We start from the raw sequence: 20,129 nt of genomic DNA on the forward strand, positions 1-20,129 counted from the left end.
ACGAAGTTGAAAATTCACCGCAATGAGATAAGAAAGAGAGGAAAATAAGTAAAGAAGATCTGATATTCGATTTTTATAAATTGTGTAGCTTTTCAGGATTTCCAAGTAAGCTTTTATAGCTCTTGCTTATTTTACAATTAATATATTAATTGTAAAATTAATTAATTAAAATCGTCAAAAACAAGATACGGATCATTCTTTTACTCATTTTCTTATAATTCGAATGTTACGTTTATAATGGAGATGAAATAAAGTTACATATTGTAATGGGATAATTCTTTTAGAGTGTACGTGATGAATCTTCGATTTTCACCTATTTACATTTTCTATTACAACCGTTGCGTTAAATCTGCAAATCGGCTCATTTGCTGCAAAACCGCCTTCTTCGCAGTAGTTATGACTCTTATTATTCAGCCGTTAGGCTGAATAATAAGAGGTTATAACTACTGCTGTCGGCATGTCAGAAGCATTATCGCAAAGTGTAAGGAAAACAAGAATCGTAATTTCTTCATGTTCTTTGATTATTGCTCCTATTATTCCTTTGTAAATTGCAAAAAGTCTTATCTTAAGTCTTATTTTAAAATGATTCGAATAGCATTCAGCTACATTCGAATAATCAGCAAATTATGCGATAGCATATGATCTCAATATCTTATTTTGTAGAACGTTATTTGGATATTACAATAATGAACGCATTTACGTTGCAAAACTCCCATATTTCTACGACACGATACGATACGAATTGGTGAATGAATGAGGAATGAGTTTTACTCTATCATTTTAATATTTTTATCTTTATTGGATGTTCCGCTTTACGATCTAATGGGAAACCGTTCCTCGGAAAGAAATATTTTCTCTCTCTCGCTTTCTTTCTCTAAATAAAGATTAAAATATCTTAATAGATCTTAAAGATGTAAAATTATGAATCTTAAAGATGTATTATGAAAGAGTAAAATCGAGTAAATTAAATAAATTCTATAGCTTCTATTTTATAGAAGTATAAAAGTAGGAACTTTTAAGATATTGAAGAAATGATGAATAGTCCAAACGATGGAATGATTCGATTTTCGGCAGTATTTTAAATGTCATTTTAGAAAGGACTATACCTCTTACAGCATCTTCTGTTATCACGTCGGCGCGATGAATTATACCTATGTTCCGAAGAGAGAAAAACAGACAGGAAGAGGAAGAAAAAAAAAGAACAGTGGAAGTTTCTGTTCCTGCCATATTCTTCCTCTTTTTGCTTCTCGCGAGGGAAATAAGAGTTCATGCTTCTCCATACGCTCTCTTTCTCTTATTTCTTGTTTTTCAACTTTGTTTTAAACTGAAGGCTTTTTCTCTCTCTGTTCTTTCTCGTATGTTTCATTTTTTTACTGATCACTGAGAGAACGAATTAACACATCGGTTCGTGCATAAAATCTTGTGCACATGCACATAATCTTAAAATATTTATAATACAACGTCGTAAAATAATGTAATAGAATAGAAGAACCATTTTTGTCGAGTTTATGTAGCATAATTTGCATTTACATCGAATTTTCGTCCTTATACACTTCAGCCTGGCGCGGTGTCGGTTTTTGCTCTCACTTTCCATTACCTTCTTTTTCCACATTTCCTCTTGTAGAAACCACATCGCGTACTACATAAATTCCCGAGCTTACATAGCTATGCGCGCAGTCGTCTGTTCAATATTTGCGTTGTTTCTGATTTTGTTTGAGGCCTGAACATTAATATTCCTAATACTTATATTTTTAATATTAAATTATTTTGGAAAACCAAATATTTTAACGTATTATCTTTCTCTCTGATCCGTGTTCCTTGTCAGAGAATGATGGTATATATGTACATATCTCTGTGATGTATGACGCCGTTTCAGAAGGGTTTCTCTCTTTTACTCTCGATCGACATCTCTTCTCGACAATCGCATCACTGATACCAAAGCGTTTTATATATTTAAATAAAACCACTATAATCGAAGAGATGTGCTTGTTTGCAAAAAATGACGTTCTCTGGCTTCCTCTTTTAGGAAAAAAATGGACGAGTCTGTCTGCCAATTACATGTTACGATCGATACTTGGCATTATTACATTCTATCTAGAATTTATTTGTTTCCTTTTAGGGGAATTTTTGTTCCATACATTTTTTTATACCTTCAATTTGATTCAATAATGTAAAAATATTTTTTTAAAAATATTTTTTGGTCAAGCATCTCTTTCATTCGTAAGAAAGGGGGGGAAAAAAGAATAACAATTTCTCCTCGGAAATCGATTACGGTCGTTAATGCGACGCCGCCTGTTACGTTTGCGATGGCCTGGTTACAGACAATGGGGCACTAACGATGCCACGAGATATAATAATGCGCCGTCATGAGTTGATCGCGCCACGTTACTGTGCATATTAATACCTGCAATGTCTCGATAAAGTAAACAAGGAACACTTTTTCGCTACAAATCACTTTCTGCGAATATATTGCTATAGGGGGAGGAATTTTCATGCCAGTGATATTTGTAGACAAAAATTGTCAGACGCATAAAATGGTAAATCTAGTAAAAAAAAGTCGTGCAAATGAAATTTGCGCAAACAGAATTTTTGTATAATTTTTATGTCGCGATTCTCATTAATCTTCAATTGTCTGTTTGTATTCGTGAGATTTAATCTTCAAATTTACACGATTTCTCTCTCTAACGTCGAATAACTCTATTTGAACATTTTTCTTTTTCTTTCATTGTGCACACATACTGCAAATTGAAGTGAAAATATTTTTATGCAAATATATCTAATATTAACGATTTGCGAAACTGATTTATGAAATCGTTAGCGTGATATTCAATTTTTGTAAATCAAATCTAATTTACTTTGAAAAAATAAATCTCTCTAGAATAATAGATATTTACAGAGTGATAAATGATAGCGAAGAATACATATCTTGTGCCATTCTTAAGATTAATGTTACAGGAGTATTGAGAAATTATGGGTTGTCACTGAACCAATTATATCCTCACTACGGCGTATTTGTGGCTCGTTACATGTTAATCACGTTGCTCGGAACATCGAGGATTGCATAGTCAAATTACGTGATTAATAGCCTCGTAAATAATAACGTCGGTAAACATCAATGAACGGAGAAACGTCGGACGTTTTTAAATGAGATTAATCATTGCGCTCAGACAGTTGTATTAGATCCCACGAATCCCACAATCTATAAATTATAGTAGATGGAAATTAATTGTCGATTACAGAATAAACAATAAATAATATCGCGATACTGATATTCGAATACGCTCGGTTCTTCTGCACAATAAAAGAATAAAAAAATAAAAGTACAAAAAAAATCGCGATGACCACGAAACTCGTGTGTCCTATATATTTCTCCGGCGCCAATTTGCCGATGAAATTAACTTCAATCAACGATCATTGCACGAACAAGTAGCACCGTCAGTTATTTTATAACGGCAATTTAACCCGGTTGTATCTAACGACACAATGGTAACATTTGTAGAGTGCGGATATTTTATAAAAATTATTCAATTTCTTTTTCACTGTTGGTACTTATTCTGTATGTAGCTTCTTGTGTATAAACTATATTTTTTGCCCTATATATTTAATTCCATGAAATTAATATATGTATAAGGCGAATATTTATCCCAAGATCGCCCTTGTCCTCTCGCGAGATTGCCTGTTTCCCTATATATTGGTATATATTATCGGAGGTTATTATTATATGTATATCCAACTACATTTGTCTTTGTCATAAATTTCCTTTCTTGGGGATTCAGCCGCGCAATATATATTTCCAGATAAAATAATCCCAGAAATGATTACGCTGCGTCAGAAACGGACATATTAAAGTAGACTATATATTTCTGTTTATTCAGTCGCAATACATGAACCTTATTTTATATTGCGGTTAATTATTCGCGACACTTGACATTTAAGCTCGCCATATAAGTGAGCTTTATAAAATGTTTACTCTAGAATAAGAGACACAAGAGTTATTATTAGTTTACTTTTTAAATATACGTTATTACTTCAACTGACTGATAATGTTACATCATAATCTGAGTTTAAAGGATATTAACTTTTGTACTTTTACTCGAAAGCTTAGTTTCATTGTATTATAAAACTTGCTATTGATATTTTAGTATTATTAATTATTTACATATTATGTATGATAAAATAATGTAAAATTATATTACTTATATTTTCACTGTAATACACAGATTTTCGTGTAACACATTGCATATCATTTTAATGACAGGTTTCTTGATAAGATTAATTAATATTTTTTTTTTTGCAAAATATTTCAGAGATGTTTAATTATGAAAATAATCCCAGATTTAACAGCGAATTAAAATCTCGCATATTAAATTTCAGCATAATTTCAAACGTTGTAGCTCAATTAGTTAATCAGTCAGTTGTAAAGTAAACTTTTCTTTGAAGGGAACATTATCTCTCGCGGTTTATCACTGCTAAAAATATTTAATAACTGAAAACTGAGAAATAGAATTCTATCAACTCTGTAAATTCATCCATCAATGTGTCACGAAAAGGTGAGCACTTTATATAACTGCACGGAATGAATGACGACAGCAATAGGTGTTCGTATTCCATAATTCACATTAGCACCGCGTTCTGTTTCCCGCAAATCGATAAATGCACTCCCGAAGACATTTTAAGCGCTCTTATAGCGCAGGGAAACGCAGCTGTAAAGAAGATTTCGTCGTTTTCGCCGTACATAATGTGCGTCATACCAATGATGCACAGAATTAGCAGCGGAATTTATCACTAGCGCGGCATCTGCACGCGATACAAACTATCGATAACTTATTCGCATGCCACGGCAAAGTGTGTCATAGGAATATGCAGTCAACGTGATAAAGCGAGGTTGTAATTTCCTAGTATTTCCCAGAGACGCGACCATCTCGCACGAATGGCACTTATTCCGCAATAATTTTTATCGATGTCGTTCCATATATATAATAATGTTGGTTTAAAAATACTTGTTTTTCATAATCTAATTTTTTTATCGAATTTTTTTATCAAACGTAATTGTCGCTAAAAATTAAAACTATCATTAATAAACTAAAGATATATATATTTCTCTATATCTCTTTTTATAGGCATTTAAAGCAGATTATAAAAAAGTATGCGAGGATTTTGCAAGGATAACTGCAAAATACTGCAAGATCATTTTTCATGTAAAATGCGTTTCTATCTTGATGATATAAACGAAAAATGAAAGTTTCTTTTCTTCGCACCTGTTAATTTTATGAGAACAAAATGTACCTACATCTCTCCATCTGCTAAGTTTTTTCCACTTGACAACTGTGAAGGAGGGTAGAATAAAGCCATCTGTCTAGTCACCTGTAGTATAATTTATGCAGTTCATATATAGCCCACATATTCCACGTGGTTATACGTACAGTAAAGTTCATTGAAAATTATATAAGGAAGAAACTTTTGCTTTTTATACTTTAGAAATTCAACTCTTTAAGCGCTTTTAAATTTTTAATTGCTTATAATTCAAACGAATATTACTAACACATTTCGCTATAAATATCGAATCTTATTTCAATATATATGAATATACAATATTATATGATATTATTATATATATGTATAATTATATTTATATATATATAAATATAATCAAATTTATAATAATATATAATTATATTATAGAATTATATACATATAATTATATACATATAACAAAAATATACATTCTATTTTTTGAAATATTTTCAAGTTAAATAAGTTAATTAAATTTACATTTAATATAATTAATAATAAAATGTTATATGATTCCACACATACAACACATTTTAATTAATTGCACAAATATATAAATAATAATATATTTACCGCGTAAAATTATAAATAGTATTAAAAATAAGAAAGTTATATTTATGTGATCACAAAAACGTGATCACTTCTTTCATTAAACTCTGGCGCTCGAAACTGTTTTTCTTTATTGTAGAATAATTCAAAAAATAGCTCGAAGGAAATAACTTTTTCACATACGACATACATAAATTAAAAAATTGAGAGTCATACAAAAAAAAGAATTTTAAAATACAATGAAATATAGTTATAGAAAAATATAATTATTTAATCTAAATATATTAATCAAAGAAAATGTGTTTTTAAATAATAAACACAAAAAGATTATAATTACATATATATCTGAATTTACAAATATAATTATTATTTTCTTGCATAATATGTTTTTGCAATTTACAAAGGAGTTACAGGAAATAAGAGTCAAACTAAATAAAGCGAGCAAGCGTTAAACTAAATCTTGTCAAAAATCGAGAAGCTTGACAACTTCTCTTACTCAACTTCAGACATGACGAACGGATATATATCAAAGGCGAATTCGCGCGCGAATGTTTGCAGAAACGAATTTCTGAAAATATATTCATAGGTGAAAATTTTGGGATCACATGCACGCAATCGCCGGATTGCATTGGAAAGTTTCAAAGTTTCATTTCGAGTTTGCAACGAAAGCGTAGATATGCGGATCATGTTGTTGAGGTACACAGAGGGCAAAATTGTATCAGCAGGGGGAGAGGTAGAACGCGAAGGTATATAGACTTGTTATCGTATATTCCCTGTCGCGGAATATATCTGACAGACGTGGGGAGCGCAAGCAACTTTGATTATTTGAATTGATAAATCGTATATATACGCGGCTCCCCACGTCTGATCAAATTGCGTCAACCTAACTGCGGGAATGTACTTTACGACTAGGACTGGTTACAATTGATAATATAATACGATGTCCAATAAATAGGGCGCGCAATTTTAGATCGGACAACTCAATTGAAATTGATTACGCAATGTGTTATGATAATTTTCTCTATCTATTTCTTTCTCTACCGACATTAGGAACAAGCGTTGACATAATTGCGATTTATGAAAAAGAGTACACGTCTCAATACAAAATATCTTCCAAGTGTTCTCTCCGAGGTTTTTTTCTGAGAAAAATGAAACTTTAAAAATTGTTAACATCTTACTGTTTATTCGGGCTGCAATAATTTTTAACATTGCATCCGTGTCGAATATAAAAAACATTATAACAATTAAAGAAATATTTATTCTTTTCCATAGAATTATTTTTATATTGTAGAGAAAAAATTTATCGAGGAATAATAAATTATCAGCTGTTTCGTTTTACATGATTCAAATAATAATCTAATCAAATAAAAAATATTATATGTAGATAAATTTAATCTTTATATCTACGACGATAAAGTATTTTTGAAATATTCTTCCATTTAGATATTCCTTACAAAAACACGAAAGCTTTTCCATCTCGCAGCACTAATATAAAGTGGACAACCACCGGAATCGATCGACTAGGCGGCTTATATCTACCGACGATCTTGCAAGCGTGTTCTAAATACGGATCAACCTATATATACATTTTCTCCTTTCGTCAGATTCGAAGATTATTTTCAATCGGGCCACAGCGATAAGAGGGTTTCTTTTTATCGAACATTTATCGATCGTTTAACGTTTAACCTTATACGTGTATGCAATCGAAAAACGATATTGCAAAGAAATATTTTATTTCCACCGCGATGAAACGTTCTTATCGCGCGCGACGAGAGGAAATATTGTATATATATAAAAGACTTTCTTTCTATTTTACTGCTATACGATCACATATACAAGTACATCAACGTAATCGCTAAGGAATGACCCTTTAGCAATAAGTGTCGACAGATTTATCGTCAACACGCATGCTATTATTCACTCTATACTGTGAGAAAATTATGTTCTTTAAGAGCGCCCCCGAGTCTTATCCCGTCTTCTTATAGTTTATTTTTTTCTGTCTCGCACCCTATATTTGAAATGTAAATAACATCCGGCAAGGGAAGAACTATAGCCTTCCAATGTAAACCCCAGATCGCATGTTACGATCACCCTGTGTCGTAATAGGGATAAGTTTTTGTTTTATAATAGAAGTCTCTATCCCCGGGAAAGCCGAAAATAAATCTTTCGCAATGTTTGTCAGCGTGAAAGTAGGGTTGCACCACGTTTTTTTCCTCTTTTGCTTATCCCGACCCTTAATTTATCGATCGTTACCCGGAGGTCTGTTCAACCCACATTCGTTTCTAAAGATTTTTATGAAGAGCTGAATCCAGCTCTGTGTAATACATATATAAACTTGTCAAAAAAAAAAAAAAAAAAAGATTTCGACATACGTGATCTATCAGAAAAATAATGAGATTAAATATGTAATGCATAATATGTGGCACTGAAAAATCGTAATCATGCGGAGTGAAAGTATATGGTTTATAAGTTTTTCGTTAACAAAGATATGCGATAAAATTTTAAAAAAATATTTGGCGATAATATTTTATCACGTGCTCAAGTTTTTCGATGGCAACAAATATTTTCGGAAGAAACGATTAAAGATGAATCATGTGCTAAGGTAAAAACCTTAGCACGTTATAAAGCATGATCATTATATGCTTTTTTAAAATTTTTATAACAACTTTATCGCACGTCTTTGTTCAATATTTTATCGAATTTCATAATAAAAAACGATGGCAAGGTCTACTAATTATACACATACGATTCAATCTCATTATTTTTCTGAGAGACTATGTATGTCATCATAAAAGTATTAACACATACAAGATACACGTTCAATCATTTTAATAATATTATTTACAACATATTACTATTTTCATTTTTATAACCTATTATTATTTTAAAATTTATAATTAGCAAATTAACGCTTCATTAATATTTTTTGAAAGAAATCAGCTGATTAAAACATTAATTTGTTAATTAAATTTAAAAATAATAGTATGTAATAAAAATTATAAAATAATAATATGTTTTAAATAAAATGTTATAGTATTTTAAACTTGATTAATATCTTTTGACAGTTATCAGCTGATTTCTGTCAAAAAATATTAATCGAATTTAAAGTACTATAACATTTTATTTAAAACATATTATTTTATAATTTTTATTACATACTATTATTTTAAAATTTAATTAACAAATTAATGTTTTAATCAGCTGATTTCTATCAAAAAATATTAATCAAGTTTAAACCAACTTTATATAAAAATATTATTCTTTTTTACATAAAATCGAATTTATAATATAATCGATTATTAAACACTCTTGCAAAAATGACAAAAATCGTTTACCTTTTACACCTGTCGCAACAACATGGCGAAGTCCAAGCATACATCGAACATCCGGCCATCGGCAACGCGAGTTTAATCGAAGGCCGCGTCGACGATCAACGATAGCGTCGCCTGTTGATTTAATGAAATCATTATTTATAGTGCGGCGCCGAATAGACGTTCCGCGAAGTTTCTGTTGCACATAAGCTTCGGCGCGATACGATTTTCACGGTGTGTGCAAATAAACGCAGTCTCACACGGCACAGATAGGTATAGAGATGTACATATATATTGTAGCCTTATATAGCACACACAGTCGAATGCAAACAGCTGTTGTGCGAAGTCTCGTGTGAAAGGGACGTTGATGAGGTCTATTGGAAATCTCCTCACAATGGGATAACGGGGGATACATTTCGCGCGGATAGACGACGAAGCGTTATAATAATACATATATTCGCGCTAGGACAACCCTACCGTAAAGGAACGCTCGAGAGACTGCGAAATAGTGACGAAAAAGACGCGAAACATTGTTCGCAAAATGTACAAGTAATAGAAATAGCATCCCAGCCCCGGAAAAGAGATTTACCCTTCCGAACGTACGAGAGAATAATCGGTACGACGTTTTGAAAAATCTTTCCGACGTTTTGAAAAATCTTTCTGACGTTTTTCTCTTCAAATTATAGATAGATATAACTTGTGTAAAAATGTCTCGTCTCCGACTAATCTTCTTATTTCTTCTTATTTCTTCTTATTTAGATAATGAACGGGTTTGAAATGTTTAAATGCCGCTAAAGTAATTTTAACGAAACACTTTGCGCGAAAAGAGAGAAGTTTAAAGGGATTAGCAAGAATAGAACTAATAGCGTAAAGCTAGTTGGCTGATGATACAATTATTTACATTTCACTGTACGTAGTGACATATTTGCTCTATACACATACGCGAAATATTAAATTGTATAAATATTTTAAAATATAAAGAGATTAATTATTTATAACACGATTAATGTATCTTTCACGAAGCTTGTCCTTATGTTATTTACTCGATTCGATTTACTGCGCGTTCTCAATATTTAGATCGTCGAAAAATCAAACGATAAAACTTCGGAGGAAATATATTTTTCTACAAGTATCGCTAAGATTATTAATAAAGTATTGCCGAATTTTATTAATAATTTCAAAAATTTATTAAATAAAAAAAAATTAAAAAAACTTTTCACGTAATTTATTCGTTTAATTAAGTGCGAAGTAACAGGAATCCAAATTATAAATTCGTCTCGATCGATTTACGGATAATTACTTTTTTAAATTAGAGTCAAATATATTTCGTTCGATTCGTTTCGATATCGTTTGAATTTAAACGATCTAAGTAATTCGGATTGAGAGCGTGCAGTAAAATGATTGAATCATAAAATCGAGTAATAAGGATAAGCTCCGTGAGATATTAACTATTTAATAAATAATTAATCTTTACTTTAGTGAGAGATTAATCATTAATAATAATTATTAATCTATACTTTATTAATAATTATTATTAATGATTAATCTATATACTTAAAAATACTTATATAATTTAAGTCCGCGAATATATGTATAATGGTGAATAAATAATTAAATTTTATTTAGAAACGTCGTGATATGGAATAAAATTATCTACACGCTAGTTTGGTCGATTATTTCCACATTCTCCTATTTATTGACTAGTGACTATTATTAATAAAAACTTGGGAATTTATAAATTTTATTTGATTAGAATAATATTTCGAGCACAAATTTAAACTTGTCATGTGTTAATTTATATCTATAGCATTACTAAGGTGCATTGAAGTATTTTATATTAATATACAATATGAATACGTGTCAATAGAAAATAGTACGATAAATTCTTTTAAATAATTTTCGCACAATCTGTTTGAATCGCATTGCTGTCGTCAAAAATTATATCACGTTTTAAATTTATTTAACTTTTATTTTCTTTTTTTAATTATTTCATTTAAGAAATTCATTCAGGATCGGACTTGTATTATATTAAACTTGATCGCTCCAATACGAATAACTCGCAGATTTGATAAATTTTTCGACGAGGATTACATTCTCGATACATTGTTTTGATCGATTTGTAATTAAAACTTTTTAATTCGAATTTTATTGATTTTAATTAATAAAATATATTATATTTTTGTAAATATGATATATTCAAATATTTAACGAGTAGTAACTATCATCAGTAATTCGAATATATTCATCGAATATTTCCGAATCCTGCGAATTCGTACTATTTTCTGTCTAAAGATACGAGCTTTTATTGACTTCGGAGTTTCTTGCAATGGTTACACTTTCAACTTCTCTATAAATGGATTTTTCGAAACAAGAAAAGGTGAGGTCTCTCGTTATATTTTTTGATCTCGTGAAAACTCTTGAAAACGCGAGTGAAAAACAATATTTATATTGCCAAAACTTGCAATGCAACTTGCAATGCAACTTTATCGTTATCTCGTATATACAAAGTAATTTTGAAGATCTTTAATTAATCGGTATCGACTTTAACACACACAAATTATTATATATTATATATTTTAATTATATAATGTTATATTGTATATATTTAATTACGTTACACATATATTATATATGTATTTTTATTCAACGACTACGGATTCGAAAATTCAATAGAAATGTTCCACTTTCTGAGTCGTCCGTTCATTGTTAGTTTGAATGTAACAAGAAATTTAACGATGGAATAAACCGTGTAAGTTGTCATCTGCTACTATCTAATGATCCGATCCTTGCTGACACAGCCAGAACTCGGAGACTTTACCTTACAAGATCTGTGTTAGATTCTAGATACGGGAGATATATAGAGAAATGCGCGACACAGATATCGATGATGTTTCAGGTTGTACAAGTTAATCTGTAGAAGCTAATTAAGACAGCTACTCGGCTGCCGAGACTTACTGTAAATGAGTCATTTCACTATGAGTCATACGACGAATTGCGATCATTTATTTTCTTTCTCTCTCTCTCTCTTTCTCTTCATTAAGATTCGAAACAGCTCGTTTCTTCTGAATACGTTCAGGACAGAGATTTATTCTTTTGAATAATTTAACTTACTCGGAGATATTTGTACTTGTATACAGAAATTGCTGTACACATTGGACGACTTGCTAAGTCTCTCCTTTCTCGATTCAGAAGCTCGTCTTATCCTCGGATAAGAGGATAATATCCTTGCTTCGGAACTCGTCTCTCGCAATGCATGTACGCTCGATAACACACATTATCTCTCATTTGTTAAATGACTGAACGTGGAAAAATTAACAGATCGCTATTTTTTATTTATATACGGATAAGGGGACTCATAATTGCGTGATAACTACATTCGAGTCTTATCATTCACGTATCTAGAACAATCGCGCGTTATTTTTGGATCAACCGTACTCGCATTGTGTGCGACGCATTCGCATGCATCGCTCAATTGCATCACGTGCGGCCGCAAACGTGTATTGTATATGTATGTACATATTATACGTCGTGTGTATATAAACTGCTGTCAAATTTGCGTATACGAATCGATAAAGACCATTACTTTATGATCGATTCCGGTTGACTTCGTCGCCCCGATACTTCGAGTAGTACGCCCCAAGTAGTTCGAACAACGCACATCGAAGCTTTAAACGAGTTTTACGTCCGTAAAATATGAAGAGTTATTAAACCAAGGGTCGATTCAAAGTTTCTGACGCGGAAAGAGTCGCAAAAATGCGATCGTTTATTTGTTTTAACGATAGTAATAGTTTCCTACTGATTTACATTACACGCCGATCGTATACTAAAACGGATAAGAAGAAGTGCTGATAAACTCCCTTGACGGAATTAACGAAGATTAATTAGTCGAGGGAGAAAATATTACGCTTGAGATCAAGATCCGCGTTTTGTAAAATTTATCAAGGTTTAGATAAACTGTCTAAAGGCGAAAACGCGAGCACATTACGTATATTAATCCACTTTCCGAGATAACGAATATATTATTCATCTCTTCCTTCCTAACATTTATTTTGATATATTTCTATATTGCTTTATTTTGATGCATATTGAGATATTGCTATATATTATATTTATATATAAATATGCTTCTGCATGCGACATATTTTCTACTCGTGATGAACATCGGGGATCACCGTAGGATCGCGTAGCAATACCTATTCGCGGCGAGTGTACAACGTGTAGCTACCAACCATTCAGCTTTACTCGATGTGAAGTCGTATATCCTACCAAGCGGAACAAATTGCCACATTGTACGTGCGTTTTACTGTCATTTGTTAGAAAGCTACATTGCGCAGATGCAATCTCTTCTCTTCGATAAAAAGCTCGCGTAAACCTCGAACAATTTCAAACAGTTTTCGATCAATCACTGTTTTTGAACATTTATTTTAAATTACATACACAAATTTGCTTTAAATGTAATAAAATAGAAGTAAGATTTGTCTAAAATTATTTTTATTTTTTTAATTTATATATATGTGTGTGATAGATAATTTTTTTTAATATTTTTTTTTTTTTTAATTACAAGTATATTCTTTTTCCAATGACATATATTTTATGATATAAATTCTCATAATATTTTATATGTACACAACTTAATCCTGTAGAAAATGTCAAAGTTTGAAATTTTCAAAATTTTAATTTAATCGCTTATTCAACTTGCTGATTCAACTTTTTTGTTTAAAGTTTAGAGCTATCCGCAACAATTTTCAGTCCTTGATCGAAAACATAAATTTATCTTTAGATCCGCAAGATCAGCTAGTGTCGTTTCGACAAAGAGATAAGCGTGGCTGCTCGCTTTCGATGATAACGACGATGTTTCACGTTTTCCATATACGAAAATAGTGTGTTCTTTTTTTTTTCTTCTCCCGAGGATTTTTAATCTTGCCGGAATACGTGGCCGAGATTGCCAAAAGTTTGGGACGAACGGATCTGATAACAGTATAGTTGTTCCGCCGGATTTGTGAACGATGATATTTACTAGTAGAGTTTGCTCTGAATCGAGTCCATCTATATCGAAGAGGATAAGTGCTAATCTCATCCTCTTCGAGTTTGAAGGGCTTTTTCAGATAAGAGCAATTTAGATAGACGATTTAACGCGTATTGTATAAAAAATTTAGCAAAAGACTCACGTTCGAATTCCCAATTCATCAACTTTGTCCCAATTTTCTTCTCGCCTACGCTTCTCTTTATTTTATTAAAATAAAAATCTCGAAATCAATCAGAGTCTCTTCGAGATTTATTTTTGACTTTGTTTGAAGTGTATTTTAACTAAAAACTGCACTGCGAAAAGTAACTTATTTAGAGTAAATCGCGACGATTTAAATTGATATTATGTGATATAATATCGTTTAATTAAGACATCTCCAAATAATTTTGAGAATTTAAAACTATTTTTAAAAGTATATAATTATTAGTAAATAATTGAAAAATAGTAAAAAATAATAGAAATACAATTTTTTATCTTGCTATTTCGTTTTTTATGTGTACTTATAGATATCATAGCCTACGGTATCATTAATGTTCTAGATCAATTAGTAATTATATAGAATATTATCATGTACGATGAGAAGGGTCAGCTTGCTGCACATAAAGGATAATGTCTGTTGATTGCTTGGTTTGGCGCCTTTAACCCTTGATCGCTTGACCTTGCATTAACCGAGGTTTCGGTATAATCAGCCGTTAGTACCATATTAGACTCTATATCCATGTTTAGATTACATCTAAATAGGCGTCATGCGGCTGATTCCCACCTTTCTAGAAATAGCTCGAGAAAGAGATCGCTACCTAAATGGTATAGTTAAACACTGACATTGAAGTTCTGACTGAGTGTGAAGTTCGAATATCAATTCCAAACCGAGGTGGTAGAGTCGAGTTCGAACGTAGTAGACGATCCAGGAAAGGTGCTATTTTTCGCTTTCCCCCTCTTTCTTTTTTTTACTTGGCCCGCGTGTTCGCAAACTAGGAACATAGAGACTAGACAACACAATCATCATCACCATTACCGGAAACTGGCGCTTTCCGTCGAGTGGCCGCAGCTCCGACTATCGATCCGCGCCTTGAATGTTGCTTCGCACGAGCAACACGTGCACCAGGCAGCAAACCAACAGTCGACCAACTAACCAACCAGGTCAATATCGAGTACGAAGCATCGCTTTGGCACTCGCACACGCGTCTCTCTCTCACTCTCTTCCTCCCCCTTCTCTTTCTCTCTGCTCCAAATAAATAATACATGCGTCTCTGCCGGAAACGTGCCATCGTACGCGGTCAAGTCGATTTCGATGTCTTCCTTCGCGATTAGGTGACATCGATGCCTTCCTTCGGGAAATTGAAGGGCTAAAAAAAGTGGAGTAGAGATTGGATTATTACGTGTGTGTCGCAAAACTATAATTTCACTCATTGTCACATTTGTCGATCTATAATATTAAACTTTTTTTTAACAAGATATTTTTATTCGAAGAAAATTTAGGCATCAGAGTTGTATTGATTTTGCATCATGATGATTAATCATGATGATTAATCACGAAATAATGATTGAAAAGGCGACAATTTAATAAGATTTGCAAAAAAATATAAATTTGTACTTCTCCTAAATTAATCTTTTCTTCGTCAGTTCAACTATTATCTGATGCATCAAAATTATCTACGGAATTTGTGAGTTATTTTATCGAATGTCATTTAAAATCGCTTGAGCTATTTTATGTGAACTACTTTAAAATGACCTCTATATTTATAATCACATCAAAATTCTTCTCGACTATTTAACAAAAGCTAAAATTCTACCGTATTTCTATTTATCCGTCTTTCTCGTAACGTGAAGAAGGGAATGTTCAATTAGAGACACAAGGGTGAAGCCATTCCGAGTAATCAAGATAAGTGCAGCCTATGCACCGCTACAGATATGTAAATCGTATACGAGCGTTTAAAGCGTTTGTCGCCGTGGTCTGATTACAGTCTGCGACATGCTTTTCGCAAATGCAGTAGTAGAGCCAGACATTTTGAAGCCCAGGACAAAATCATCGTGTTAACGAGGAATTACATAAATCTTCGGAGATATAAGATGTGCTAAATCTTTTAAAAACTTGCGCATAAATTTGTCTTTAAGCGATTATTGCTAGTATAATAAGAAAATATATTTTTCATTCGTGAAAGAACATATCATTAGTCTGAATGCATTTATCGCGCGGCTGACTATCCGCGGACCGTAACTACTCGCGCAGCCAGAGATTTACTAGTGTTATACTACTGCAGTTTCTCTTACAAAGATCAATAAGAAGTTGAAATAAGTAAAAAAAAATGACAATTAAAATCACATATTGTACAAATCATATAGCACATCATATAACTTTCATTCGTGAAAGAACATATCATTAGTCCGAATGCATTTATCGCGCGGCTGACTATCCGCGGACCGTAACTACTCGCACGGACAAAATCATCGTGTTAACGAGGAATTAGATAAATCTTCGGAGATATAAGATGTGCTAAATCTTTTAAAAACTTGCGCATAAATTTGTCTTTAAGCGATTATTGCTAGTATAATAAGAAAATATATTTTTCATTCGTGAAAGAACATATTAGTCTGAATGCATTTATCGCGCGGCTGACTATCCGCGGACCGTAACTACTCGCGCAGCCAGAGATTTACTAGTGTTATACTACTGCAGTTTCTCTTACAAAGATCAATAAGAAGTTGAAATAAGTAAAAAAAATGACAATTAAAATCACATATTGTACAAATCATATAGCACATCATATAACTTAAACTTTATATACATTTTATGTATTATTATATATTTATATATTAGATTAGAAAAATCAATCGAGAGAAATTTCCGACAGTAAGTCGAAGAGACTTACGTGATAAGTATAAAAAAGAAACACGATACACGTGATGCTATTGGCATGTCCCTATCATGATCTGTCGGTCCAACGAGCATTCGTTTCCGTTCCCGCGACGCGCGCGTTTACGAGCATCCCTATCGAGAGATTTCCGGACGCGATGCCAAACGGGCGGCCGCGCGCGCTTAGTTAGATAAGTTAACCCCGTCGACGGATCTCATTGTCCGCGCTTTCCAGTCCGACAGCATCGATCCGCATCCACTTGCTGCTGGCGTGTCGCGTCCCTCTGGAACGCGATGCGTGACGTGAAGACGCATGGAATGTGCCTTTTACGTGATGCATCGCGTTAATGCACCCAGACTCTGGAGGCACTCGAGAGGCCGCTTTTTTTCGACGACAGTCGAGTATGCAGGATGATTTATACTAGGATAAAACGCGAACTGGGAGTGGAAGGAAAAAAGTGGAATCTGAACAGTCGCGGAAAAAAACAGGAATATTATGTTCTTCATGAACTCGATTCGATACAAATTTCTTCACACATTAATAATATCTTTTTATTTTTTGTTCTTCATTATATCTTTGCGAATAGCTAATTAAAATCAAGTATAAATAGATTAATCAAAGTGCTTGTTAACATCGTACAAATAGATTGATCGAAAATTAGATTGATCGAGCGTGAAGTGAGTTTTTTTCATCAAATTTATTAAAACTAATTTATTTTTCAATTTCTTTCTTTTGTTAAAGCTCCACGCTAGATTTATTCTTCACAGTCTGTATGAAATAAATTCTTCATTTTTCATCTTTTCTTCGTCAAAATTTTTTTAATAGAGTTGCTAAATTATCTTGATGTAGAGAGGACATGTATCAAAGATATTTATGACAATAGAGAGAAAAAGTACCTCCGAAATCCCTCATTTTTTCTCGAGGGAGCGGTCAACAAATTAGCGCCCTGAACGGAAAATAATCAGAGGCTCGCGTGCTGGCTTTAAAATTATCTCGCGAACCATCACCTAAATTCCCAGATATTCCGTCGACGAGCGACATTATCTGAACGCTGAAACGATTCATTAATAATTACGCGGTGACCCACTGCCGCTTTTGGAGACTGCGCTGTTTTAGCGCGTTGCTTAAGCGTTGTAACCAATGAACCGCTATGTCGCGTCCGACTGATCCAATGTGAATGTGATTGAAACGGTACGAAATTTTTCTTTGAATGACAACATTTTATTTTAATGACATAATTATTAATTTTCGTGGCTCTAAATTGCTCGGGAATACAACTCACTTCTCCTTTGATTTAATCAAGTCTTAAATTATAATAATGTTATTCACACAAAAATATAGAATATACAGTATATATATATATATAAAGTGAAACAGAGCTAAACTACAAGATAGTCAACATTTTCTATATAAATGTGAATTTTTTTCTTAGCAAAGTTGAGATTTAATTACAGAGTTCCTGAAGACTAGAGATAAGGACTTTTGGTGAATAAAAAGCTTCACAGAAATATATGTCATCATATTAAAAATAGATTTAAAAAAAGCAGACGTGTAAGACATCTAACAGTTTGCTAAATGAACGAGTGTTTCTCTTAAATAGAAAATTATGATCGCCCTGGGAGCAATTGTCCGGATGACATGATCGGGAATTTTCGATGTAAAAATAAGTATGTATTATTTTTTTTAAAATATTTTAATAAAAATATTTCAGAGCGATATATGTATCTCTAAACAGACATTATTTTTATTTAATATAAACTCGTTTTATCTTAACAGAAATATCTGATTTGTGACAATATTAATAAGATTCAATGTCAAAAAAATTACACAAACGCAACAAGTTTATTAGCTTCATTATAAGAGATTTTATACCATTTGTCTAAAATTGCGCGAGTCATTAATTCAAAATGAATATGATATGCAACATGATCTGTATCATGAGCACATATAGAGCTCTAATAATGAGCGTAGATCTTGCTAAATTTACCTAAATATGTTATAATCCCCGAGGGATGCGAGCCTTTAGGGTCTATGGCTGATGATGATTCTCTATCTTCTAAATTTTTAAGAAATCTATTTTAATAAATTTTCTTTAAACATATTATCTTATATCAATTATAAAAATATTTCGCAATAAAAAAAATTACTTTTATTCCAATTAAGAGAGAATCTAGATTTGAAGAAAATCCAGATTCAAGTTGGATAATAAAAACATATTCGTATTCATAATGACATTCGCACTTGTGTGTTTCAGACGTTCTGCGTGGTGTCCAAGAGGTTTCGCAAGAACTACATCCATAGATTTACGGCAACGAAGAGCTGGTTCATATTCTCACCGTGGAATTGTGTGCGACGATTCTGCATCTTCCTGAGTACGAATCAGTACTTTGATTACGTGGTCATGATTACTATACTTCTTAACTGCGTCTTCCTGGCCATGAGCGAAACCATCGAGGAAGCAGAGTAAGTACAAACTCTCATGATTATGCAATAGCAGAGATTCTAGCCGGTTAGCAGTAAACTATCACCGAATAAATCTGTGCTTATGACTTGTTTGTGATTTCAATATAAAATCACTGTAACTGATACTGTAAATTATTATATTTCTTTAAAAATAAAAACGCGTATTTTGTATTGAACATAAAATTAACTTTTCTTCAGCAGAAATTTCATTAAAGTCCATTTTTTTTGCTTTTTAATTTAATATTTTAGTAAAATATTTTAATTAATTATTTTATACATATATATACTATAGGATATCATTATTAACATATCTAATACATAAAAATACACAAAACAATATTTTAATATACATATGAAACTCTCAAATTCAACTTTTTTCTCTTTTTCCTATAATAATAATTTTTTAAATATCTCGTGAATTGTTATATCTATTAATCTATTTGTATAATAAAATAATACTTTTTTAATTGAAAGTGTAATATTGATGATAAATCTCAACGTTATCATTGCGCGTGTCATTCATAATTATATAAGTTTGAATTGGACTTTAATCAGGCTTTTAGCAGTTAATCGAAATCTGTGCATTCGAGGAGTTAATGACGAGGATTGACGGGTTCTCTTTAAACTTGTATA

At 32.1% G+C, this 20,129-nt stretch overlaps 1 protein-coding gene across 5 annotated transcripts in view; it reads left to right on the forward strand.

The window, feature by feature from the left end:
- LOC145946112 (sodium channel protein 60E) overlaps window positions 1-20,129 on the forward strand; it is a 97,827-nt gene that overhangs the window by 45,828 nt on the left and 31,870 nt on the right. For all 5 annotated transcript variants that reach the window (XR_014426986.1, XM_083055536.1, XM_083055537.1 and 2 more), the window contains one exon: window positions 19,288-19,496. Coding sequence is in view for 4 of the 5 variants with exons in the window: in XM_083055536.1 (XP_082911662.1) it covers window positions 19,288-19,496 (209 nt within the window). In the remaining variant the exon portion in view is untranslated. The remainder of the gene's footprint in view (window positions 1-19,287; window positions 19,497-20,129) is intronic.

This window comes from Prenolepis imparis, unplaced genomic scaffold (assembly GCF_030444845.1).
Source record: "Prenolepis imparis isolate NDT839.2.m4 unplaced genomic scaffold, iyPreImpa1.0 SCAF_15, whole genome shotgun sequence".
NCBI classification, from domain to species: Eukaryota; Metazoa; Arthropoda; class Insecta; order Hymenoptera; family Formicidae; genus Prenolepis; species Prenolepis imparis.